This window comes from Aphidius gifuensis, linkage group LG1, assembly GCF_014905175.1.
Source record: "Aphidius gifuensis isolate YNYX2018 linkage group LG1, ASM1490517v1, whole genome shotgun sequence".
In the NCBI taxonomy this organism is placed as follows: Eukaryota; Metazoa; Arthropoda; class Insecta; order Hymenoptera; family Braconidae; genus Aphidius; species Aphidius gifuensis.
The window spans coordinates 940,560-968,540 of record NC_057788.1 but is presented as its reverse complement, the minus strand read 5'-3'; the positions used below and the strand labels follow the sequence as shown (position 1 = coordinate 968,540).

At 24.7% G+C, this 27,981-nt stretch overlaps 3 protein-coding genes across 3 annotated transcripts; 2 read left to right on the top strand and 1 right to left on the bottom strand.

The window, feature by feature from the left end:
* Window positions 1-24: 24 nt before the first annotated feature.
* Window positions 25-4,735, top strand: LOC122860732 (probable multidrug resistance-associated protein lethal(2)03659). The gene is made up of 3 exons (XM_044164674.1): window positions 25-261; window positions 342-608; window positions 673-4,735. The coding sequence occupies exons 1-3, from the start codon at window positions 185-187 to the stop codon at window positions 4,304-4,306; spliced, it is 3,978 nt and encodes a 1,325-aa protein (XP_044020609.1). The 5' UTR covers window positions 25-184; the 3' UTR covers window positions 4,307-4,735.
* Window positions 4,486-9,566, top strand: LOC122860733 (ATP-binding cassette sub-family C member 4-like). The gene is made up of 3 exons (XM_044164675.1): window positions 4,486-4,867; window positions 4,938-5,183; window positions 5,304-9,566. The coding sequence occupies exons 1-3, from the start codon at window positions 4,704-4,706 to the stop codon at window positions 8,923-8,925; spliced, it is 4,032 nt and encodes a 1,343-aa protein (XP_044020610.1). The 5' UTR covers window positions 4,486-4,703; the 3' UTR covers window positions 8,926-9,566.
* On the bottom strand, window positions 9,084-21,446 carry LOC122860734 (interleukin-1 receptor accessory protein-like 1-B). The gene is made up of 6 exons (XM_044164676.1): window positions 20,724-21,446; window positions 13,397-13,593; window positions 12,785-12,995; window positions 12,010-12,143; window positions 11,612-11,764; window positions 9,084-10,975 (listed from the first exon to the last, which is right to left on the bottom strand). Exons 1-6 carry the CDS (start codon window positions 20,954-20,956, stop codon window positions 10,389-10,391), a joined length of 1,515 nt encoding a protein of 504 aa, XP_044020611.1. The 5' UTR covers window positions 20,957-21,446; the 3' UTR covers window positions 9,084-10,388.
* Window positions 21,447-27,981: the final 6,535 nt, after the last annotated feature.

The following is a 27,981-nucleotide window of genomic DNA, read 5'->3' as shown; positions in this document are numbered from 1 at the left end:
TCATGATGAAGATTATTATTTCTCAGTCAAGTGTAAAGTCTTGACTCTTCATCATCTATCTCATCATCTGATATCACAAATTAAAGTGTAAAAATAATTTTAAAATTTTCATAAATATTACAATTTATTTCTTCAATAAATTTTCAACAATTAGAAATTAATTAAAATCTTATTTCTATTTGAAATGAATTGTCAATTTGAAATTGTTAAAAAAAAAAATCCAAGAGAAGGTGCCAACTGTCTCAGTGTTTTGACATACACGTAAATATTTTTAAATTTATTTCCAAAATTTTATCATTATTAAATTGATAATTGTTTTTTGTTGTTGTTAATTTTTGCAGATGGGTGTTGAAGACATTTCTAACTGGTTTTAAAAGAGATTTAACGATTGACGATTTACCAAGAGTTCTGGATGAACACAAGAGTAATTTTCTTGGTGATAAAATAACCAAGGCATGGAACAATGAATTGGAATATTTAAAAAATAAAAAACCAGGAAAATATAATAATTTATCATCACCAAATTTATTGAGAGTTATTTGCAAAGTATTTGGTTGGAAAATAGCTGCGTATGGAATTATATTTGCTGTCTTTATAATACCAACAAGGTAATGTTATTAATTAATTTTATAATTTATCTATAAAAATAAATATATTTGTTGTATTTAACAGGACACTTCAACCACTGATGCTTGCTAAATTTATTGAATACTTTTCAATGGAAAAAACAAAAGTTAAAGTGACGAAAAAAGAAGCATATATTTATGCAACTGGTGTTGTTATTTGTACAACAGTCAACATATTTGTTGTAAGATATTTCATCATGATAATGAGTCATATGGGAATGAAAATAAGAATTGCTTGTTCATCATTGATATATAGAAAAGTACTTAAATTATCACAGAAGGCATTAAAAAGTGGAACAGCTGGACAAGCAATTAATATATTGTCAAATGATGTTACAAAATTTGATACATCAATGGTATGTTTACATTATTTATGGATAAGTCCATTGTTAACAATACTTGCTACTTGGTTTATGTATTGTCAAGTTGGAAATGCTGCTATTATTGGTGTATTATTTTTACTAATGTTCATACCAATTATTGGATGGATTGGAAAAAAAACATCAATTTATCGTCGTGATACAGCTGTTAAAAGTGATGAACGTGTTAGACTTGTTAATGAAATAATAAATGGTATACAAGCTATTAAAATTTACAGTTGGGAATATCCATTTAGTTATTTAATTGAAAATACAAGAAAAGCTGAAGTTAGGGCTATCCAGTCGACATTATATTTGAGATGTATTGTATCATCTTTTGTTATGTTTATATCAAGAATATCATTGTTTATTACAATACTTGCTATGATTTATTTAACAAATTATAACGAAATGGAAAATAATAAAATAACATCAGCTCATGTATTTATGCTTGTTGCTTATTATGATCTTATTCGTGTTGCAATGACTGATCTTTATCCAAAGGCAGTATTGATGTGTGCTGAGGCAGTTGTTTCATTTAATAGAATACAAGAATTTTTGATGTATGATGAAATTGTTAATCAATCATTAGAAAAGCCAAAGATTTTTGAAATTTATCGACCAATAAAAATAGATAAACAACATGAAAATAACAATTCACATGAAGGAAAAATTATCATTGAAAGACTGTGTGCGAGATGGATAAAAGAAGACACTTTGAGTGGTATAAATATGCAAGTGAATCCAGGTCAATTGGTGGCTATTGTAGGACCAGTTGGTTCTGGTAAATCAAGTTTATTAAATGTTATATTAAAAGAGCTGGCTGTTTATCAGGGAAGTGTTGATGTCCAGGGTAATATTGCATATGCATGTCAAGAGCCATGGTTGTTTGCTGGTTCAGTGAGAAATAATATTCTCTTTGGTCGAGCACTTGATCAAAAAAGATATGAACGAGTTGTCAAAGTGTGCCAGCTAAAACGAGACTATCAATTGTTTCCCTATGGTGATAAAACAATTGTTGGTGATCGAGGAGTAAGTTTGTCTGGTGGACAACGAGCCAGAATAAATCTTGCACGTGCTGTTTATGCTGATGCTCCAATTTATTTGTTTGATGATCCACTGAGTGCTGTTGATGCACATGTTGGCAAACACATGTTTGAAGAATGCATTGAAAAATATCTCAAGGGAAAAACGAGGATCCTTGTGACTCATCAGATACAATTCTTACAAAATGTTGATAAAATTATTGTTATGAAAGAAGGAAAAATTGAGGCCAAAGGAAGTTACGATGAATTGACATCAAGAGGAATTGATATTGGTAGACTTTCTGTTGCCCCCGCTAATGAAGATGAAGATAAAACTTCTTTGTATGGAAGTTCTAACAGTCATGCTACTTCAAGACAAACCAGTATTTGTTCTATCAGCTCAATACTGACAAATAAAATAATTAATAATGAATTAGAACCAGTTAATGTTGAGGAAAAACAGAGTAGAGGAAATATAGGAAGTAAAATATATGCAACTTATTTTAGCATGGCTGAAAATAATTGTTTAGTATTTTTTACATTAGTCATGTCAATTGCTGCTCAATTATTTGGCAGTGGAAGTGACTATTTTATTTCTTTTTGGATAAAATTAGAAGAACAATATACAAATTTAACAACAGCTGATTCAGAAAGAATATTGTCAAGAACTTCATGTGTTATAATTTTTTCAATTATAATTACTGGGACAATAATAATTACACTGTTGAGATCTTTTATTTTTGTAATATTATCCATGAAATCATCGAAAAGACTTCATGATAAAATATTTAAAAGTATAAGTCGTGCAACTATGAAATTTTTCAATACAAATCCATCAGGTAGAATATTAAATCGTTTTTCAAAAGATTTAGGAACAGTTGATGATTTGTTGCCCATAACAATGCTTGACTGTATACAGAATGGTTTTTCTGTTATTGGAATCGTCATTGTCGTTGCATTGACAAATTTTTGGCTGATTATTGCTGCTTTTTTCATTGGTATAATTTTTTATTACATGAGAATTTTGTACTTGGCTACCTCAAGAAGTGTTAAAAGACTCGAAGGAATTACAAAATCACCAGTATTTAATCACTTGAATGCTACATGCCAAGGTTTGGCAACTATCAGATCGTCTAATGCTCAACAAGTATTGACAGATGAATTTGATTCACATCAAGATCTTCATTCATCAGCATGGTACATTTTTATTGCATCTTCAACAGCTTTTGGATTTTGGTCAGATATTTTTTGTCTATTATATCTTATTCTCGTTGCTTTGAACTTTTTAGTGTTTGCTGACAGCAGTGGTGACTCGTCAACAGATGCTAATGTTGGTCTTGCACTTACACAAATTATTGGACTCACTGGAACATTACAATTTGCAATGAGACAAAGTGCTGAGCTCGAAAATCAAATGACATCAGTAGAGAGAGTATGCGAATATACAAATCTTGAAAGTGAACCACCACTTGAAAGTTTACCTGATAAAAAACCAAAAGAAGAATGGCCAGAGAGTGGTAATATTAAATTTAAAAATGTCTACATGTCGTATGATCCCGAGGAAGCTCCAGTATTAAAAAATCTCAATTTTACAATTGCTGGAAAAGAAAAAGTTGGAATTGTCGGAAGAACTGGTGCTGGTAAATCATCATTAATATCAGCATTATTTAGACTGGCATATATTGATGGTAAAATTGAAATTGATGGAATTGAAACTGGTGCAATTGGTCTACATGATTTACGTTCAAAAATATCAATTATTCCACAAGAACCATTTTTATTTGCTGGTACATTGAGAAGAAATTTAGATCCATTTGATTTGTACAAGGATCATTTGCTCTGGTCAGCCCTGGAGGATGTTGAATTGAAAGAAATGGGTCTCCAGGCACACGTCAATGAGGGAGGCAGTAACTTGAGTGTTGGACAACGACAACTTGTCTGTCTTGCCCGTGCAATCATCAGAAATAATAGAGTATTAATATTGGATGAGGCAACTGCCAATGTTGATCCAAGAACAGATGAACTTATACAAAAAACAATTCGTAGAAAATTCGCAGATTGCACTGTACTTACAATTGCTCATCGACTCAATACTGTTATGGATAGTGATAAAATACTCGTGATGGATGCTGGAACAGTTGTTGAGTTTGATCATCCACATGTGCTTCTTCAAAACCCTGATGGTGCACTTAGCAGTATGATCAATGAAACAAGCAAAGCTGATGCTCATGTTTTATCTCTCCTTGCCAAAAAAAATTATCATCGTCATGATCAACAATCTAAAACATCTTTGTAAAATTGATAAGCATGTATATATTTTTTTTTGATTTCATCAAAAAAGATTATTCAAATGTACATAGCAATTCACACACACTACATAATATACAGATAATATCACATCGTATAAAACATTGACAAATAATTTTTGTTGTTATTGTAATAAGAAGTGAGGAATACACATACAATCAAATTAGAGAGCAGTGATATATTTTATTTTGTCACGGTTCAACAGATTATATTTTGACCGTCAAGCTGCAGATAATCCCTCACTGCTCGACTTATCTACTGTTTGTCTCGTGAATATTATTATATACTTCAAGTGCTACTCAACAATTTTTGTGTTTCCTTTTTTTTTATTTTTAAATTTAAAGTAAAAACAATTAATTTATAAAATATCAAACATCAAAATATATATGTGTGATTTTCCAAAACAAAAAAAAAACAATTTGTATATTAATTTTTTTCTCAAAGAAATATTAAATTTTTTTCAAATATTCAAAATGCAATCTCCAGTAAAAAAAGAACGTAAAAAAAATCCAAAAGAAAAAGCCAATATATTTTCCAGTCTAACATATTTGTAAATATTATTATTAAAAAATTTTTATATTTTTAATTTTTATAATAATTCTAATAATTTTTATATGTAGATGGGTATTCGATATTTTCTGGACTGGTTATAAAAGAGACTTGGAGATTGATGATCTTCCAGAGGCCTTGAAAGAACATAAAAGTAATTATTTAGGTGAAAAATTATCAGCATCATGGGAAAAAGAATTACGACAAGTTAAAAATAATAATTCAAAACCAAATTTATTTAAAGTATTATGGAATGTATTTGGTTTGGAATTTATATCACTTGGAATTTTTTTTTCTGCATCATTAATTATTATCAGGTAAGCTGAGTTTTTATTCATTTTTTTTTTTAAAAACATGCATGTCATTCAGAAAGTTTTATCAATGACGACCAATTAATTAGATAACGTAATAAATAAATTTTTTATTTTGTTTGATAGAACTACTCAGCCACTTGCACTTGCTGAATTTGTCAAGTATTTTTCAATCAAGGAAAATTCAGGAAGTGGTGTCAATAAAAATGATGCTTACATGTACGCTGGTGGTGTTATAATATGTACCTTAATGAATACATTTGCGTTGCGTGGATTTATCATGATAATGAATCACTTAGGAATGAAAATAAGAGTTGCTTGTTGTTCATTGATATACAGAAAGGTATTGAGATTGTCACCAGCAAGTATGGATGGTAAAATAATTGGACAATCAGTAAATCTAATGTCAAATGATGTCAGTAGATTTGATGCTTACATTATGTATCTTCATTTTATATGGATGGGTCCACTGCAAACAATAATTGTCAGTTATTTTATTTATCGTGAAACTGGTTGGTCTGGTATTATTGGAGTTGTTTGCTTTCTCATAGCCATTCCTTTGATCAGTTGGATAGGTAAAAAATCAACAAGTTATCGTCGTAAAAGTGCTGAAAAAACTGATGAACGTGTTAGATTGACAAATGCCATTATCAATGGTATTGAAGCTATTAAAATGTACAGTTGGGAATATCCATTTAGTAATTTAATTAAAAATTCACGAGATACTGAAATTAAAGCAATACAATCAGCATATAATCTTCGAGTTATCATACTATCTTTGGCTCAATTTTTGTCAAAAGTTATAGGATTTATCACGATACTATGTATTATTTTCATTGAATTTGATGATGTACGAGATAAAAATAAACTAACAGCTGCAAAAGTTTTCATGCTTATTGCTTATTTCGAAATGATTCGTCCGGTAATGTTAGTCAGTTTTCCAAAAGGCATTTTATTACTTGCTGAAATAATAGCATCAATAAAACGTATTCAAGATTTTATGATGTATGAAGAAATTGATATTGCCACTCAGCTTAGACCTTTAAAAAGTTTGTCAAATAAAAATATCAAAGAATTTAATAGTAAAAAAATAGATGGGTGTTATTTTAATATAAATGAAGGTTCAATTAAAATTGAGAATGTATATGCAAAATGGATAAAAGAAGACACTTTGAGTGGTATAAATATGCAAGTCGATCCAGGTCAATTGGTGGCTATTGTAGGACCAATTGGTTCTGGTAAATCAAGTTTATTAAATGTTATATTAAAAGAGCTGGCTGTCTATCAGGGAAGTGTTGATGTCCAGGGTAATATTGCATATGCATGTCAAGAGCCATGGTTGTTTGCTGGTTCAGTGAGAAATAATATTCTCTTTGGTCGAGCATTTGATCAAAAAAGATATGAACGAGTTGTCAAAGTGTGCCAGCTAAAACGAGACTATCAATTGTTTCCCTATGGTGATAAAACAATTGTTGGTGATCGAGGAGTAAGTTTGTCTGGTGGACAACGAGCCAGAATAAATCTTGCACGTGCTGTTTATGCTGATGCTCCAATTTATTTGTTTGATGATCCACTGAGTGCTGTTGATGCTCATGTTGGCAAACACATGTTTGAAGAATGCATTGAAAAATATCTCAAGGGTAAGACGAGAATCCTTGTGACTCATCAGATACAATTCTTACGAAATGTTGATAAAATTATTGTTATGAAGGAAGGAAAAATTGAGGCCAAAGGAAGTTATGATGATTTGATTTCAAGAGGAATTGACTTTGGAACACTCTCAACTCCTTTATCACTTGAAAGTGGCAAAAAATCTTTGGCATTGAGTCAGACGAGTTTATTACAATACTCAAGTTCCAGTTCGTTGAACTTGGAATCATCAACACCCGAAGATAATAATACAATAAATGACAATGAAAAAGTGCCTGTTGTAGTTGAAGAAAACCAAAATAGAAGACGTATGGAAGCTAAAAGATACTTAGCATATTTTGGTGCTGCTGGTAGTTCTTGTTTAGTTTGTTTAACATTTTTGTTGCTTGTCCTTGCACAAATTTTCCTTTCAGGTGGTGATTGGTTCATTGCTTATTGGATTAAAATTGAAGAAAAATATCCAAATTCAACACTGACAGAGTCTGAAAAATCAGAGAGAAGTTTGTCAACATTTGATTGTATTAATATACTCACAATTATTACTGTATCAATGATAGTACTAATTTTTGCTGGGTCATTTGTATTCATCTCAGTTTGTATGAGGTCATCGAGAAGACTTCATAATCGAATTTTTAAAAGCATAACTCATGCGACGATGAGATTTTTCAATACGAATCCATCTGGTAGAATTTTAAATTGTTTTTCTAAAGATTTGGGAACTGTTGATGAGTTGTTACCCGTTAGCATGCTGGAGTGTATCCAAAACATTGTCAAAGTAATTGGAATTCTTATTTTGCTATCAATGAAAAATATTTCCCTTGTGGTTCCTGCCATATTTATTGCATTAATCACATCTTTAATGAGATCATTTTACCTACGCACATTAAGAAGCATTAAAAAACTAGAAGGAATTACAAAATCACCAGTATTCAATCATTTAAGTGCAACTTATCAAGGTCTCGCTACAATAAGATCGTCCAATAGTCAAAAAATTTTAATTCAAGAGTTTGACAATCATCAAGATCTTCACTCTTCAGCGTGGTACATGTACATTGCAACTTCATCAGCATTTGTTTCTTGGCTCGACATGTTTTGTTCAATTTACGTTTGCATTGTCACTATGAGTTTATTATTATTTGATGACAATGAAAAAGTTTCTGGAAGCAATATTGGTCTTATTATCACACAGACTATAATTCTTACTGGAATGTTCCAGTTTATAATGAGCCAGCTTACCATCCTTGAAAATAACATGACATCAGTAGAAAGAGTGTGCGAATATACAAATCTTGAAAGTGAACCACCACTTGAAAGTTTACCTGATAAAAAACCAAAAGAAGAATGGCCAGAGAGTGGTAATATTAAATTTAAAAATGTCAACATGTCGTATGATCCCGATGAAGCTCCAGTATTAAAAAATCTCAATTTTACAATTGGTGCAAAAGAAAAAGTAGGAATTGTCGGAAGAACTGGTGCTGGTAAATCATCATTAATATCAGCATTATTTAGACTGGCATATATTGATGGTAAAATTGAAATTGACGGAATTGATACTGGTGAAATTGGTCTACATGATTTACGATCAAAAATATCAATTATTCCACAAGAACCATTTTTATTTACTGGTACATTGAGAAGAAATTTAGATCCATTTGATTCCAGCAGTGATCATACACTATGGTCAGCCTTGGAAGATGTTGAATTGAAAGAAATGTTTTTGAATGATCACGTTAGTGAGGGAGGCAGTAATTTGAGTGTTGGACAACGACAACTTGTCTGTCTTGCCCGAGCAATCATCAGGAATAATAGAGTATTAATATTGGATGAAGCAACTGCCAATGTTGATCCAAGAACAGATGAACTTATACAAAAAACAATTCGTAGAAAATTTGCAGATTGCACTGTACTTACAATTGCTCATCGACTCAATACTGTCATGGACAGTGATAAAATACTCGTGATGGATGCTGGAACAGTTGTTGAGTTTGATCATCCACATGTGCTTCTTCAAAACCCTGATGGTGCACTTAGTAGTATGTTGAAAAACAGTGGTAATGACATGGCCACTGCATTTAGAACTAAAATTACATTAAATTAATTTATCTTCTTGGTGAATCAATTTGTTGACTAAATTTTAAGCCATCAAATTAGAAAACAATCTTCAAATGATATTCAAATTATATTTATATTTTCTAAATAAAACACAGCATTATTTTTGTTCAGGCTAAAAAATAAATTCAACATGTCGCAATTAAAAAGAAACATTAATATTTATTACAACTAATAATCAAAGTGAAAAACTTACTACTATAAACAATATTTTTTTACACAAATGTCATTTATCAAGTTAACAATAAAGAACATAATAAAATTAAAAAAAAAAAAACGTGAAATTTTAAGTTTTCACAATATTCTCAATTAATTTTGATAACATACAATCAATTGTGTTGATTTATATTTTATTAATTCATTTAAATTCTCCGATTATTATTATTTTATATTTTCATTATGTTTGTTTTTTATTTTTTATTTTGTCATCAGATCTAGCAGCAGTAAAATGATATTTTATCGCATTCTTATTTTATTTTTTTTCTGATAAGTAGCTTCCTATTATTATCTTTGACACCACGTCATTCAAATGCAAATAAATTTTCATTAAATTTTTTTTATTTATGAATCACAAAGTTTTTCAATGCCTCCAACAATCATTTACTAATATTTTTATTAAAGTTTACGTATTTTTTAAAATCGTTTTCAATAGTCAAAAGACTAAAAGAGTATGCTTCGGTGGTTTAATATAACGGTGAAAATATTGCATGAATTTTATAATAAAAAATGAAAATTGATATTAATTAATACAACTATTACAATAGTAAAATAAAATTATGACTTTTTGAAATTTTAGCACTGTCTCGTATGACTTTTATCTTGTTAAAAAAAAATACTTACAACTATGTTTTTCGAGATAAAATAAATAACGATATTTTATCTAAATAAATAATTAATAAATCGAGATATTTTGTTTATGTTTCTCGTTAATTTTAAATCTCGATTTCAATATTTACATGAAATAAAAAATAATAATTCAATTAACCATATTTAACAATGGAAAACTAATTAATTTTTCAAATATTTAATTGATAAATTTGCATTATTTTTCAATTAAATATATTACAATTAATAATTTTAACTTAAACATTGAAAAAATTGTCTTAAATATAATCGTATTCTTTTCTTTTTTTTATCAAACTTTGCTTAATTTTTTTTACTTTAAATTTCAGATAAATCAACTTTATCTGACATAAATATATAAATTTTTTTTCCAGCAAAATTTAGTTTTATTTTTATCTCACTATTTCTTGGAATGTATTGAGATAATATTGTCTCATATTATTTTTTTTTTACAATTTAAAATATAAAGTAAGTAAAAAAAAAAAAATTGAGACTCAACATATCACAAGAATATAAATATTTAAATATATCAATATATCCATATTTATATTTAAAAAAAAAAAGAAATAATATTTTAAAAAAGAAAAAAATAAAAAATAAACTAGACACCTAAACATATACGTTAATATTTTTTTGCGACATATTATTTGATTCAATTGTTTCTCTGACATTTGTAACACTTGTTGTTGTCATTTCAGTTGAATTTTTATCATTATTATGAGTTGTTTTTTTAGCAGGCATTAAATAACGTAATTTCCAATAAAATAATTTAACTATATCATCATTACTATCGTGTTTCCATCTCAGTACATTTATATTATCGAAATTAAAATCATCAGTAGTACGTGATAATATAAAATTATTAAATGTTTTTGTTAATAATAATTGATTTGGTAAATCTTCAAGGCATAGTACAATTGTGTTTGTTGATAATGATGATAATTTTTTGAATGATGATATTATGTTTGGCGCTGTCCATGTATTATTTATTAAATTTGAACTCATTACTATTATTATTCTTCTTGTTGTTGATGTATGGGATTTTAATTCAATTGACCATTCTGTATTTATATTTGATATTTCAAGTGTTTTTATTTCATATCCATATTTATTTTGTAAAACACTTGATAATTTATCAAATACTAGACTTGAATCTTTTTCATTGTAGCATATTAATGCATCAAATATTTTACCATCTGAAAAAAAAAAAAGAAAAATTTATTATTAATTTTTTTTTTTTGTTTATATTTTATTTAAATTATTTAATTTGTTTATTTAAAGTTTAATTATTAAGTTATTAATTCTTCTTTGTATTAATATTATTTTCTTTTTTTATTAAATTAATTTTAACACTTTTAGAAATATTTCGAAATTTTTTTTTGAAATTTCTATATTTATCAATTTTTTAAACACTAATAATTTATATTATTATTTTTATTTTTATGCCATTATTAGTTATTAACATTTAAAGAATAATCCAATATTTTTTTTTTTTTTTTTTATAAATTTAATTTTAAATTGTAGAAACTTATTTTGTTTAAAAAAAGAAAAAGAAATATATTTTCTTTGTTTTTACGTTTTGATAGAATTATTTTTGTGTGATAATGTTATAAATTTGAAATAATACTTTGTTAAATAATTTTTATAACCAGGTAAAATACTATTATACAAAAAAAAAAATAATAACAACACGAAGTTATATTTATTTTCTACCTAAACAATTGATAACTCAAACAACTTGAATTTAATTTCTAAAAAAAAAAAAAAAACTCTTCTATCAAAATTAAAGAAATAGAAATAAATTATAGACATAATTAATAAGAATTTCATACCTTTTTCTTCGAGATGAGAAAACCTGTTACGTAAAATGACAAAGATTGGTAAGAAAAATCTGTGATAAGATGATAATACCAAGACAATAACCAACAATATTATAATTGCAAATAATAAGGCTTTTGTCCATGATCCATTTCTCAAAAAATCATCTGTAAAAAAAAACCATAACTATAATAATAAATAAAATAACATCCTCCAATTATTTAAAATATTTGTTATTTTAATTAACTTTTTTTTTGTAAAATATATGTTAAATATAATCTAAAATTATTAACTAATTTATTAAAATTATTAATTAATTTATTTACAATATCAAATTACATATTTTTTTTAAAATGATACAAATATTTTCAACTGGTATTATTTATAATGATAAAAGAAAAAGCTCAATTACCTTGTGGATAAATATAAACTGGTATTATTATTTCTTCATCAGCACCATTGCTTATTTTGCATCTATAAAGTCCATAATCTGAATTTATTGTAAAATCAATATGAAAATATGAGCCAACAATTTGATTATCCTCTCTGTAAATTTCAAAAAATAACGAAATAAAATTATTAATAAACAAAATAAATACAAGAAAATTCATTGATTTAAAAAAAAAAGTAATATATTATTTATGAAACTGGAATGATCAAGTTTAATACCAGACGAAAGATTTATAAAAACAATAAATAAATTTTAAAAAAATAAAAAATAATGAAATAAGAACGAGGCTAAGGTATCATTAGAGTAATGACGGAGAACTCAAGTCTCAACCGATGAAAGATTCCAAACTTGTCGAAGACTTGTCTTTTATTTTTTTATTTTAAATTCTTTTTCCTTTTTTTTTAAAAAAAGGTATATATTTTTTTTTCGCTCGTATACAAATTGTCGTGGGTAAAAAATTATTTACAATTGATTTATAAAAAATTGTGTAAATGAATTGGCAAATTTTGTCTTTTTTCTTGGTGATGGTTTTTTTTTTTTGTTGAAGAAATAAAAAGGTACATTATTTTGTGTGTGGTATTCTTTTTTTTATTTTGATTCTTTTGAAAAGGTCAAAAGATGATTTCAAGGGAGGAGCTTAAAAATAACAAGTAAAAGTGACCAGTTGTAATTGAAAAGGGACGTTGAGATGATTGTGATGATGATGATGATGTTTTATATATTATTTTATTTTTACCTGGATACTTGGGTTTGTCGTAGACGTCCATCATTTGGAATACTTTCATTGGTGTTTCCTTTTAGCCATGTTACTGTATTTTTGGCATCAGGCAAGTCAACATGACCCAAGTATGCCTCGCAATAAAATCTAGCTTCTGATCCAAATGATATTATTTGAGATTTTGGTTTGTATGTTAATAGAGGTTTTCCAGTATAGCCACTTGATATATCTAGATGAAAAAAAATAAATTTATTTAGTTTATTTAGCAAATTGTTTGTCTAAAATATTATTTTATTTATTATTTTATATAAATATTGTATCCAAGATGGAAAATTGACTAGAAAAATAATCAAATAATTCAAGAAAAATATTATTTCGATTTGTTGATTATTTATTTCGATAAAATATTTATTATTTTCATGTCAAAATGTAAATTATAGTTTAACAAGTTAAAAATCATGATGATAAAATAAGTGTTATAAATATTTCAATAATTTATATTTGTGTTGGAAAAAATAACAAAAATAAACAACAAATTTTGTAATCTATTTACTTTTTACCTTGAGAGAAAAAAATAAATTACAATAATCATTGAAAAATAATAATATATTTGTAATGATAAATAATTACCTCTTGATGATTCACCAACAATTCCAAGTGTAATATCAGCAATAAGAGTATTCGTGTCATTTCTTGCACGACATGAAAATTTACCGGCATCTTCTGGTCCAGCAACGTGTGTATAAATTGTTTGATTTTTACTCTCTGGATATAATATAAAATTACTAACAGCTCTGGGCCATGGATATGCCTTGTCATCTTTGTACCTGTAATAAATAAATAAATGTTATTAATTAAATAATTATATTTATACTTTAAATAAAGTAAAAAATCAATAAATAAATATTATTAAATAATTATTATATTATTATAAACAAATCGAAACAAATGAAAGAAAAATCGAAATAAAAAATCGAAATTTTTTAATAAATTGAAAAAAAATTTAATAATTAAATAAATAAATAAATATTATTAATAATATTTGTTTATATGGATAAATAATAGACAAATGGAGTAAATAAATAAATAAAATTAAAAAAATATATATATAAATCAGCTTGTCGTGATAAATCATCAATCGAAATCGAAAAAAATAAAAAGCAATTGTCGTAATTGTATTTTGCGTGTTTCTTGTTGGGGTTATATCTTGTTCATATAAAAATTTATATTTTTTTTTCATTATTTTAATCAATTTTTTTATGATTATTTTTCTAAAACGATTCTACGAAGAGAAAAGTGGAAGATTGGCCATCGTTCTCCTCGTTGGAGATGTATCGCACGCCGGGACCACAATTCTCTTTTATTTTACAAATATTAGACTAGCGATGTGTTTGACTGTGTGTATATATTTTTTTTTCTTTCAATTTCGTTTTTTTTTTTTCTCGTTTTTGCATTGTATACACATGCATGTCCAAAGCTAGTCATCAATTATTTTCGGCAATTCTTGGAAGCCCAGCAAAAAACCCCGTCATTTTTGCAAAGAAAAAAAAAAAAGGGAAATAATAAAAAATATAGTTTTATCGAAAATAAATAATTCAAGTACTATTGGATAAAATAATAATAACGAAAAAATTACAGGTGACTAACACAGGTAAATCAATGTTATAAATAAAAAAAAAATTAAATAGAATTTTTTTTTTTTATTGTTTTTTACAAAGAAAAATGAAAAAAGAAAAAAAAAAAAATTGCTATTGCGGAAAAGATGATTGTTACAATTGCACCAATTTTAAATGTAAGTAATGCGATAATTGTCTTCTGAAAAAGGGATAATTGTTAATTCTCACTGTGTTTATAAATACCAAGAAATGACAAAAGTTAATTGTTATTTTTAATTATTATTAATAAAAAAAAAAATTTCAAGAAATTTATGTGTTATTTTAAAAATTATTTATCAACTTGAAATTGATTAATATTTCATTGTTTAAATAATTACAAAAGATAAATATTTATTTTATCAATTATTTAAAATTATTTATAAATAAATTTATATTATCATTATTATTGTTTTATTCACTTTCAAGTATAAAAAAAAATTTTAAGAAATTTTTTTTTTTTTTAAATTATAATTATTGTATTAATTATTTATTTATAATTTTTTTTTTTATTAATCATTATAAAGATATTAATTGTGTAAACAAATTCATAAACAATAATTATATATTTTATAAATATTTAATTATTATTAATTAATAAATACTTTTAATTTAATCGAAATTTTTAATTTTTAGAAATTAATTGTTTTTTTAATAATAATTATTGCACTAATTATTTATTTATAAATTGTTAAAAAAATATTTATAATAAAGAGATTAATTATTCAAAAAAATTAATAAACAATAATAAATTTTAAATATGAAAATTAAATAGTTACAATTTAATAAATAAACAAAAATTTTGAAAAAAACTTTTTTTGCCAATAAATTTCTTTTAAATGTTATTAATTATTTAGAAAAAAATTTATCAACTATAATTAATCAATATAATGTTTTTAATATTTTCCATAAATTTATTATTATTAAATTATAATTTTTATATGAGCTTTATTTTTTGGAATATAAAAAACGAGTTACCAGATTACTATCAAAAACAAAATTGCTAATTTGCGTCTGCTTCTGTATGAAGAATAAAGGTAAAAAAATTACATAAAAAAAAAAAAAAAAACATAAATAAATAAAAATGAGAAACGGAAAAGAAGAGTAAATTGAAGGGTTACATTACAACAAGTAGTAATTATTATATATTTTTAATGTTATTTTTTAAATGGTAGGATGGCATCTATATCTGATGATGATTTTTTTTATTATTTTTTTATTTACTCGTTAGTGACTGTTGCACAGGTATTTTATACTTTCTCGCACCGACGACCACCTATTATGGATTTCTTGGAAATTATTGTTGCGTGTGTACGTATATATAATACTGACGACTCATTCCTCATTACATTTGCAACCGTCATCATCACTGAATTTTAATTTTTTTACAACTCTCGAAACAAAAAAAAATACAATTTTCTTTCAATTCTCATTCTCAACTATCATTATAAATATTTTTTTTACTTGAAATTATTTATACCCACATTGTTAATACAACATTTGTTGTAAAATATATATATTCAATTTCCGCATGTATTATTTTATTTATAACGAAACAATAAAATTATCATTTATCAGTAAAAATTAGAAGAGATAAAAATTTAAAAGTATATTGTTTTTTAAATTTTTAACGAGGTAACTATCATCAAAAATAAATGGTGTAAAAATAAATAAACAAACAAGGTTCATTGACTTGTTAAGTAATAAAAAAAAATATATTATTACAAATTATGTAACTACAAAAAAATATGAGACAATTTAAATCTCAACATTATATCAAAACACACAAATAAATTATGACTATAATTTAGTAACACCGTTTTTTTTTATTTTTTGATGTTTCGAATTAAATTAACAACTTCCTTATTAACTTGTTACCATAAAGCAAAAAAATAAAATGCAAATTATAAATAAACAAATTAAATTTTAAAAAATTCATTTTATCATATTTTATTAATAGCATATTTTTTTTTAAATTGATAAACATGATTAGAAATAAAATAGTGAACGAAAAAAAATTCGTTTTTATGAATAATTTATTTAGTGTTTAAAAAACAATAACAATAAATAAAAAAAATTAAATGCCGGATATATATTTGTATTATTTAAATACTGTTCAATGTAAATTAATTTTTTTTTCTGCTTTTTTTTATTTTTTAAACCAGAGAAACAAATAAGTTTGAAATAAAAAAAAATTGCATACGTGTTTCTTCTCGTGCAAATGTCGCACATAATACATTCTATCAGACATATCCCTTTTTTATGTATGTATAAATTTTTTTTGTACTTTTTAAATTGTTTTTTTATTATTATTTTTATATACTAATGTTTAAGTATACATTTTATACCTGTAAGTTATAAAATAAACGACGCAGGAAGTGGCTATTCCGGTCTTGCTTTTTTTTTTTTTCTTAAATTTTATTTCTTAATAATGAAAAAAAAAAAAAAAAGAAATTGTTTCTCAACTTGTAATATTTATTTTTCAAAAATACCTTTAGATGTTTTTGAAAAAAAAAATATATATTACTCCAAAAAAAAAAAACTATTTGTTTTACTTTTTTTCATGATGATGATCCTGAAAATTGAGTCTGCAGAAATGAGACAAAGACGTCGGAGGATTTCAAGGGTAGATGGTATTTTTAAAAAAAAAAAATATAATTTAAAAAAAGAGGATACTTGAAGACCGGTCCGCGAAATTTTTGAGAATCCAAGAGCAGCATAAAACACACTCTACTAAATGTCTCAACGAAAATATTCAACAGATAAAAGAGGCATCAATTTTTCGATTTCGAAAAAAAAAAATAAAATTATAAAATGCATTTTAATAATCATAAATTGAAATTTATATGATAAAACATGTGTGCAACATGAGAGTTAACATTATTGAAATGTAATCACGTGAATTTTTTATTTTTTTTTTATAGAGATTATCATTGTATATACTTTTAATCAGTTTTTTTTATTTTCTTATTTTTTATTACAAAGAAATTTGAATTATTTGCTTGTCTTGTATATATTTTTTTTATTATTCTTTGTAAAAGATATTTTATTTATTTTTTTTATCATTAAAATTACATCATTTTGTGACTCATATTTTTTTTATTATTGTCTAACATCTAGGTAGATGATTTTTTTATATCGAAAAAAAAATTCTAAAATTCATGGAATTGGATTTTTATTTATTTTTTTTTTTATTGTGATAATTGTTATTAGTTTTGTTTGGCAAATGAAAAATTTAATTTTTGGTTTTAAGTATGTTTAGTAGAATTGATTTATCGAAATTTTAATTAATTTTTTTTGGCTGTTTAATGAAAATTAGAAGAAAAAAATGGATTTTAAAATTTTGGAGTAAATTTTTTAAAAATAAATTAATATTTTTTTTAAACAATTCAATTGTTTATAAATTATTTGTTTTTTAAATATTAAAAATTTTATAGAATTGATTTGATTATTGTATTTACTTATTTTACTATTTCGAAATTATGTTTATTGTTTTTTCTTTCCCACGTGTTACATAATTCAAAAATTACTTCAACAATTGGATATATATTTATATATTTTTTCTAATAATATTAATCTATTTAATATTTTTAAATGAAAAAAAAAAATTCTAGTAACAATTAACACAGTGTCGTCATCGTTGTTCTATTCAACAATATAATTTAAAATTAAAATTAAAATAATTGTCAATAATTTTTTTGCCTTACTCATAAATGTTTAAAAGTTTATAAATATAATTATAAAATTCTATAAACTTTAAAGAATATTATTGTCAATATGAATTTCTACCATTTAAAAATAATCAATTAGTAAAATTTGAAAAACTAACTTCAATCGTTTCGAAATCAAAGAACCTATAACAAGACAATTTCCTATTTTTTTTTAAATAAACAATCGTTAAATAATTTTAAAATTTATTCGACAATTAGACAAAAAATTTCTCAAATTAAAAAAAAATAAACTACATACCAAGTTTGAATATTATAAAACAATCGAAAAAATTATTTTTCTACAATTTCGAAATTTAAAAATACATCAAAATTATTTCGTCAATTATTTACAATATCAATTATAAAAAAAAAAAATAAAACAATCAAAGTTAACTTTTAAATAATAAATGAATGTAATTTATTGATTAACAATAATCAAATAAAAATAAATTATATTCCATGAAACGATTAGTACCAAACCGTTATATTTCAAATGACGTGAGATTGTCCAAGTATTACCCACACTTATTATACCCGTTTTGTCCTCATAAGTATAAAACTTTATATACTTTTTTTTTTTTTTATTTATAAAAATATATATATGTGTGTACATTTGTGCTCAAGACATGCCAGTATCATTACCTATAATGGTCGGTATGTTCCCATGTCATATGTCCAAGGTATTCGAAAGAGTTAAATAAATAAACTCAAAATAAATATGAAGGAAAAAAAAAATTAAATATTAATTACCCACAAGAGAAAAAAGAAATATATACTATTATCATTCTTTTTTAAAATTCATAAAATATTTTTTTTTCTTCTTCTTATTTAAATTGTTAAAGTAAATATGAACAATTTTTTCTCTAATTTTTAGGCGAAATTATGTGTCTGTTATTAAAAAAAGAGTAACTCAAAAGAAAAAAAAAAAAATTTAAAAAGCTTTAAAATAGATTTATGTATTAATTATTTTAATAAAAATTATATTATGTATTGTTATTAGCTGTTAAATAATGATGTTATTGTTTTTCAATTTTTTTTATTTTTATATAAACTAAAAAAAAATAATAAAAAAAAATTATTATTATTTGCTCACACGTGTGAAAAAATAGAAAATAAATTTGTTAAATAAAAGTATTTCTGGCTAATCTTTTGGTATTATATTTTAATACCAACAGGTGAATGGAAAGAAAATTTTTAAGAAATAATAATAATGCTGTAATAATTATGGAAATTTTATGTCAATTTTTTCGTTAAAAAAAATCTAAATAAATGGAAATTGAATAAAAATCATGAACAAACGTGAAAAATTGAACAAAATATTTTTATTATTATTATTTATTAACAAAAAAATAATGTTACTATTGTTTATAAAAAAATAAAAAGTAAAAACAATTTATTTTGTAGAAAAAAAAAAAAGAAACTAATAATTATCTTTTTCAAAATCAATGAATGAAATAAACAGAAAAAATGAAAATTAACAAGAATAGTAAAATCAAAGAAAACAAATAAACGTGAAAGCTGATTACACGAACACCACCTGTACCAGGTAGAAAAAAAAAACAAAGAAAAAAAAAAAAGTATCAATGGGTCATTTTCCTGAAATAACAACAAACCAATATAAAATTAAAATTAAAATTTCAAAAACTAAATGACTATACCAAAAAAAAAGACGCAAAACAAACAAAAATTTTTCCCTTTTTTTTTTTTCAAATCTCCAAATGAAAAACTAAAAAAAGAGTAAAAAAAAAACAAAAATCATTTCCAACCGAGTGTCTCTAATCGAGTCGTCGGTCATCTCTCATGTTTTTTTTTTTAAAAAAAAAGAAACATTTTATGGATTTTCAACTTCCAAGTGAAAAAAAAAAAAAAATACTTTTCTTGAGCAATTGCTTGGCGTTTGTTCGTAGTATAATGGTCATCCGTTACTTCAACAATAAAATTCAACAAAAAGCATCGCCACACGACAAGTTTCCCTTACACACACACACACACACACATATTATAGGGACAAATTTTTTTTTTTCCTTTTTTCGCGGTATAGAAAGGTGACCTTGAATAAAAAGAAAAAAAAAAGAATTCTTTTGTTCCCAGTGTTTCTTCATCTCTGAGATGTCTCTCAACCCTGCTGCTCTTTTTTGCAGTAGAAAAAAAAAAAAACGAAAAAGAACAAGAAGAGGATTTTTCATTTATTCTCTTCATCTTCTTGAGTTAACTTTTTTTTTTTTTTTTGTATATATTTCTTACACTTCATTTTATATTCTCAGTATATACACACTCAAAAGTGACGACCCCCTGGTGATTTACCTTTGACGCTTTTCACACGGAAATTTTTTTACTTTATAAAACCGACAAAGTCGATATATTATAACGAAAATTTCAATAAAAAAAAAGTCAAATTTCTTGGAATAAATATTGCCAAGAGTTTCCAAGTATTTTAGAAATTAAATTATTTTTTTTTTTCAAATTTATTTTGGGTTTTTGTTTGATAGCAACAATTTACTGGGTTTTTTTTTTGTAAATTTATCTTAATAACAAATTAATTCTTTTGCTTGTTTTTATTGTTGATGGATTTTTAAATATTTATTATTTTCTTACCATTCAATACTGCGGTATCCACTTATACAACAATGTAGAGCTTTGAATGATCCAAAATTTGCATATTCAGTTGTTACAATTTCCTTGGTGAATTGCAACCCTGGATGACTATTTTCAAATTTATTTAATGAACAATAGTACTCCAGTCCATTGTCATGTGGTGACAAGTGTATTGTTAATACTGTTTTTATAAATAATAATATTAAAAATGGTGTTATCACTGATGATGCCATTTTAAAAATATTTCACTTTGCTTTGCTTTGCTTTAACTTTAACAAACACTAAACATTTTTTTTTTCTTTTTGGAAATATTTAATATTAAAGCACTCTTTTTTCACTTTAATAAACACTTTGTTTAAATTATTTTTGAGCACGTGGGATATGTTGCTCCACTAACAAAATTTTATGGAAGAACAAATTTTAAAATTCGGCACTTGAGAATGTATAAAATTTGATGAAAAAAAAAACACACACGAATAAAAATATGAATAATTTAATTTTTGTCTTTTATTTTTTCTTAGATATAATTGTAGCGTGGATAGAACGTGGGAACGCGAGATTTTATAAAAAAATGTTTACAATGGTAAACAGAGAGTAAAAAAAAAAAATAAAAAACGAATAAATGCTGTCGGCGAGAGACAGACGACTGTCGAGTGGAACCAGCTAAAAGTAACCGGTGAGCTTGTTTCGACTTGTTGGATTTCGTGTTATAGACTCCCTGAGAGTGCCGAGAGTATATATCTTTGAAACGAGTGTATTATATTATTTTATATCTCTTTCTTTCTCTCTCTCAATGTTGTGTGTGTGTTTGACATGCCTGTTGCACACGCGCCACCCAATTTATATTTCTCGTCTTACCTTTATATTCTTCTCTCTCTCTCTCTCCAGTGCTCTCCAGAATAATCATCAGATCATCTTGTTTATTTTTTTTTTTTCTCGACTGCCTTCGACAGGTGGCTATCTCTGGCCATCTTGCAAAAATTCTTGTCACTAGAAATTATCAACTGAAGGTAAATAATATTCATCAACGGCTTGAAAAAAAAATTAAAAAACTTTTCTTTTTTGCATAAATTATTTACCTGACTAAATGCAATATAATGTCAAAAATTAAATTAAAATTTCTCAACTTATTATTTATTTTAATTTTCATTGAAATTCAATTATGATTTATGAGATTAAAATTTTATGACTCATAAATATCATTGAATACAACTCATATACAAATGAAAATAATAAAAAAAAAACGTAAATTTGATAAAGTAACTGAGAATAATATTATTATTAAAAGTTGATGTTTGAATTGTGACACTTGATTCAATTCACAGACTGCTGACTTGAAAAAATAAAATAAAATAAAATTGATATATAAAAAACAACAATTTATAATTTATTTATTGTCTTATTTTCTTTTTTTTTTTCATTACAGATTTTATACTTTACACGTAATCGTGTGACAGAATTAACAAATGCAACACTTGAAAAATTTACTGATCTTAGCTACATAAGTTTTCAAGATAATTTCATAACAAAAATTGACACTGGAGCATTTGAATCACAAAAAAAAAATATCCAAGTTATTGATTTATACAGAAATGCAATAACAAAATTTCCAATGAATGTATTTGAATATCCAGAATTAACAACAGTCTCACTTGGAAGAAATAAATTAACAGATGAATCATTAAATCATTCAGTATTATCACGTATTGTTGATCTTGATATTAGTCAAAATGAGCTGCTGACAAAACTTCCAACGACAATGTCAATGCCAAATCTTAAATATCTAAATGTATCACTCAACAAAATTATAAAAATGATTAATATGATGATTTTAATTTAAATGACATATTATTTATTAATAAATTTAAAAAAAAAAACCAAGTAAATCTCTTCTGTAATAAATTATTAAAATCATAACAAGCCAAGCATATGTAATTTAAAAAAAAAAAAAGAGTATAATTAAAACAAGTTGGTATTTAAATTTAAAATAAATCTACACACACTTGCAAATTATCGAACCAATCACTGCTCTTTGCCTCTTTATTAACAAAATATATATTTATAGAGATTTATTCCCGCGTGTAATTTAATTTTTAGCTAGATTTTTATATAGATAGTTAATAAAAACATTTTTAATCGTATTTTCATTAATATTTGCATTTATGATGCTCCATTATTTTGTAATCATATTTTTTTTTTTCCCTGGGAATACCCAATACAAATGTATATATTAAATAAATTATTTTTTAAATGAGATAATATATAATATTATTTTTTAAACATGTGTAAATGATATATTATATTCTTTAAATTTAAAATAATATATTTTTTAAAATATTCTAATAAAAGTAGATCAAAGATTAAAGACAAAAAAATTTCGTAGTAAAAATATAAATTAAATTAAATTTAAAAGTCTGAATTATTACATCACATGTAATCTAAATTTATGAATGTAAAAATTTTTCAGCAGTATGTAAATGTAGAGACAGTTGAAATAATAAATAATTTTTATAATAAATTACAATACCTGCAATTACGCCAGTTGAAGCATAGTAAGCATCAAAATTTCTTTGTTAAAAGCCATTTTACAAAAGAAATTATGAGACTATATATAATTATATTAAGAAAAATTATTGAACTTGAGTAAAAAAGAGGAGATAGTAATTATCAGTTTGTAATATTTTCAAGGCTGAATTTTAATTGAAAATAATTAAATTAGATAATGAAATGAATTAAATTAGTAATCACTATAAGTAGCATTGATTTGTGTATTTTTTAAAAAATTATAAATTGACAGTTGAATTTTATCCAGGATTAGTTTTTTTTTAATATTTCTAAAATGAATAAATAAAAACAAGTGAACAATAATTTTTACGAATAAAAAATTTTTTTTATTAAAGTAATTTATTTAAGACATATGTAATAATTAAATGAAAAATGATAATTATTATTATTTTTCTCAATTGCCAAAGTATATAAAAAAAATGGACAATAAAACTTATCTTAGCAATAAAAAACAATGTATCTATTAGAGTGGAAAAAAATTTTACAATGGAAGAAATGTCATATTTTAGAGATTTTGGACGTTTAAAAGAAAACACATAATAAAGTGCATCTGAAAAGAATTCAGATTTTGATTTTCTATCCCATTTAGTGCTATTCCATCTTTTAGTTGCATCAGAATTTAAATAATACACGTAAGAATCGAAATATTTTAATACGGTAAAGAATTCTTGAGCACTATTTGATGGTGAAAAGAGTGGATCGATGCTTGGACATCGATCTAAAGTATTCAATATACATTTTTCAACTTTTGGAACAAAGCTGTAAGAAATAAAAGTACATGTATATTATAAAATATTGAATTAATATAAATATTTTTTTAATTTTTTTATATTTTTTATTAAAATATAACTTACGTCTTATTGCCAATATCTTTTGCAAGATCGCTCACTGGTTGCAAAAATATTTCAGTAAAACATTTAGCATTATTGAAGCTTTTTTTTAAGCAATCTGATTGTTCTACCAAGGCTGAAAAGAAATATTATATTTTAGTTATTTTAATTTATAATTAATAATATTAATTCATAAAATATTTACCAGCAATTCTTTTTGCATCTTCTGAACACAAATAATGAGCATAATAACGTATTGCATGGATTATTGTATTTCTATTAGCCAGTGAATTTTTACTGTTGAAACAAAGTACACTGTTTAGAAAATCTTCAACACATTCAAATAAATGAGGCAAAGCATTACAGAATACTTGAGAATCAGAGTGAACACTGAAAAGTGGAGTGTCTTTATCCACTTTACGTTGATCTAATGCAGAGGAAAAAACGTCTGATTCACACATTTCATAATAATACATTGAAAAATAAAGTGATTCATTAAATTCAGCTGGATCGGATTTACTTTCTCTACACTTTTTTATCAACATTGAGTTATAAATGATATTTTTTATGTCCTTACGTAGACACGTGGCTACAAAGAATAGAATAAAAAAACGAAATAATTATTTTTTTGTTAAGTTTATATTAATAAAATGAATAATTTAATAAATTACAATACCTTCAAAAATACTGGTTGAAGCAATGATGGCAAGCATCAAAATTACTTTGTTAAAAGCCATAGTAGAAATTAAAACACTCATTAATTTATATATTTAATTGAAATTTATATTGACAATAAATTTTAACAGGTTGCTGCACACGACCAGATGACCAAATGGCATTTAGGGTGCAAACTCACGACCAGGGATGGGCATGTATTTAAACATCCTTATATGTTTATCCATTTGAAACTTAAAAGTTAGATCAAAAATGTGTATACTTTAAAAAAAAAAATCTTCAACCTATGCAACAGCTGGTACAAATGTTTTCTACAATCTGCACTCCATCGAATATTTAAAAAAAGAGGGAAAAAATTAAAAACACAATCTCGAGGACATCCAACAAGTGAGCGGTACATGTGTGATAAAAATCTCACGTTTCATATTATACTATACTAAAATAAATAAATAACAAAAAATAAAATTAATTAGATACAGACGTAATGAGTGATTATATTCATTTCTCAGTAATGAATCACGTGATTTAGAAAAAAAATCATATATATCTCTCAAAATAAAAATAGAATAATTTTATAAAAATATATTTTCCAATAAACATATTAATTTCATTCCAACACTGTCATTTTTTTTTTTATCCAACAATTTGTCATTAACCAAGACACACACACAATTATTTTCCACTTTTTTTATTTCAAATTTTTCAAATTTTTCTCTCACATCCCCGGCTCATCCGTCAAACAAAAAAAAAAAAAAAGTACCATTCAAATTTTGTCATAGAAATCATCCCTTTACATATAAAAAAATAAAGATAATTTATTTTATTCTGTCTGCTCCAAAAAGTAACATGATCCATATCCCCAAATGGAATAAAAATAAAAATAAAAATTTTTTTTTTCTTCGAAAGGGTCATCCTACACTTGCGTCACTCTACGTATGATCAATGATAAAAAGAAAAAAAATAAATCTCAAATTCACATATACAAAAGAAGAAAAGGAAAAAAAAAAATATATATATACGTCGTCAGCATTTGCGACGTAGAAACAACCCTCATCAAGACACAAAATTTCACCCCAACAAAAATCGATTTGGGGTAAAAAAAGCAGCCAACTTTTGCGTTCTCTCGCAAATATATTTTACGCAGTTAAAAAAAAAGAATATATATAAATAAATAACACGTATTACACATAAAACAAGTAACCTCGTTCACAAGATGATGGTATTTGTGTGTTTCATCACACTCATATGGTCATGAGCAGTAAAAAAATAAAAAAAATTGAAAAAAAAAAAAATAATATCGGAGGCTGAGAGAGGTACTCTAAGTGTATGACCAAGTCCTGAATATTTCCGGTTTTTATTTAACACACAGTCAAACATCAAGGTGACATGTATTTAAACACACACATACATGTATATAAAATTAATATAATGATAATATTGAGGTAACACCATCATGACAATGGACAAAGGTGTACCAGGTGAATTTTTTCACGTGTCTTGCTTTTTTTCTCCGCCTCATTTTCATTAAAAAAAAAAATATTATATTTTTCATTTTAAAATGAAATAGTATATATGTGTGTTTGACAAAAGTATACACATTATTTTCCCCCTATTTTTTTTTTTTTTTTAGCAACCCCTCGTGACTGGATGGATGTTCAAGCTCACCGGTTTTTAGGTATAGAAAAAATGTTTAAGGAATATTATTCACAAGGATATTGAGAAAGTATAGCAAAGCGGGGGGTTGGCGGATAAGGGGGGTTAATAGGGGATTTGAAGGATAGTGCAGGGAAAATTTTACAAAAGACGCTATTTGGATTAAGAGAGTAGGAAAGAGAGAGGGAGTGCATGTAAAGGTAAGACGAAATACAAAAAAAATAATAATAAGAAACAAGGAAGGTGAGATTGTACATTCAAAGCTTGACCGAGAAAGTTGGTTTTTAAAATTCAACATTTATATATTTATCTCACTTACTCGTGTTGAATATATAACCACCGTACCTTTTGTTTTTTTTTTTTGTGTGTGTGTGTGTTGGAGCGTGGTCTCGCAAGAATAGAGACTCTCTCAAACATTCACCATCATACCAACAGCTTATATTTTTTTTCAGTACCAAGTCTGACGCCGCGACGAATACTCCGTTTAAATTAAAAAACAAACAATATTATTAATTAAATAATAACAATATAACACTAAAAATATATGTAAATTAATATTACATAATTATTAATTAACAATTTTTATAATTTAAATTCAAATTATCAAATTTTTTTCGATTAAAAAAAAAACGTTAAATTTTTTGTTTATTATTATTTCGCCATTGTTTAAAATTATAAATTTTAAATTTTTATAATTATTGTTTATTATTAACAATGTAAAATTTATTAATTTTATTAATTTTTTTTGTGAAATTATTTATGGTGAAAATATGTTACATTGAAAAATAATAATTTTTCAAAAATTTTTTTCTTCAAATTGGAATTTTAATATAAGGTAAATTTATTTATTAATTAAAATTTTTTTAATTGTTTATTTATATAATTATTATTTTAGAGTTTTAGAAAGTTTAATTTTTTTTTTTTTTTAACATGTGGATATTGTTGTTATTATTTATTTTGTCGAGCATTTTTCGTTGAACCTTGAGTGGTTTTTTGTCGTTTTTTTTTTTGTAACATCTGCTTTGAAAAAAAACGGTGGTTTTAAAATGAAAATATATTGTGAGATTAAAAATTACATACAGTATGATTAATGAAAAATTAAAAAACAAAATTTATTTATTTGTTTTTGTATGTTAAATGTGTGTGTGCCTTTGTGTTGTTGTTGTTGTTCATTCACGTGTGTCTAAGTACAATCTTGAATTAATGTGTTATTGTTTTTAATGCATCACTGCTGAATAAATAAATAAATATAAAAATTGTCTTTACAAAAACATACAATTTATATTTTTTCTATACTTTATTTATTTTTCAAATTTATTTTTCTAACACTCCATCAGTTAAGTGTAATTTTAGCGTGTACTTAACTCTGACGCAATATTTGAATATTAACAAACAGCTTTCTTTCTTTATGTCATGTCAAATTAATGATAGGTGTATTTTTTTAAAAAAATTATTATTATTACTCTTTTTCTTTTCATTTTACATTTGACACATGTTAATATTTGAAGTTGTAATTTTTTCTCAATTTTTCATAT

Coding starts and splice junctions, on each gene's coding strand:
- LOC122860732 (XM_044164674.1), top strand. CDS start 185: ATGAATTGTCAATTTGAAATTGTTAAAAAAAAAAATCCAAGAGAAGGT. Junction 262..341: donor CTCAGTGTTTTGACATACAC/GTAAATATTTTT, acceptor TAATTTTTGCAG/ATGGGTGTTGAAGACATTTC. Junction 609..672: donor GTCTTTATAATACCAACAAG/GTAATGTTATTA, acceptor TGTATTTAACAG/GACACTTCAACCACTGATGC.
- LOC122860734 (XM_044164676.1), bottom strand. CDS start 20,956: ATGGCATCATCAGTGATAACACCATTTTTAATATTATTATTTATAAAA. Junction 12,996..13,396: donor TGTTGGTGAATCATCAAGAG/GTAATTATTTAT, acceptor TTTTTCATCTAG/ATATATCAAGTGGCTATACT. Junction 11,765..12,009: donor AGTTTATATTTATCCACAAG/GTAATTGAGCTT, acceptor TTTTTTTTACAG/ATGATTTTTTGAGAAATGGA.
- LOC122860733 (XM_044164675.1), top strand. CDS start 4,704: ATGTGTGATTTTCCAAAACAAAAAAAAAACAATTTGTATATTAATTTT. Junction 4,868..4,937: donor TTTTCCAGTCTAACATATTT/GTAAATATTATT, acceptor TTTTATATGTAG/ATGGGTATTCGATATTTTCT. Junction 5,184..5,303: donor GCATCATTAATTATTATCAG/GTAAGCTGAGTT, acceptor TTTGTTTGATAG/AACTACTCAGCCACTTGCAC.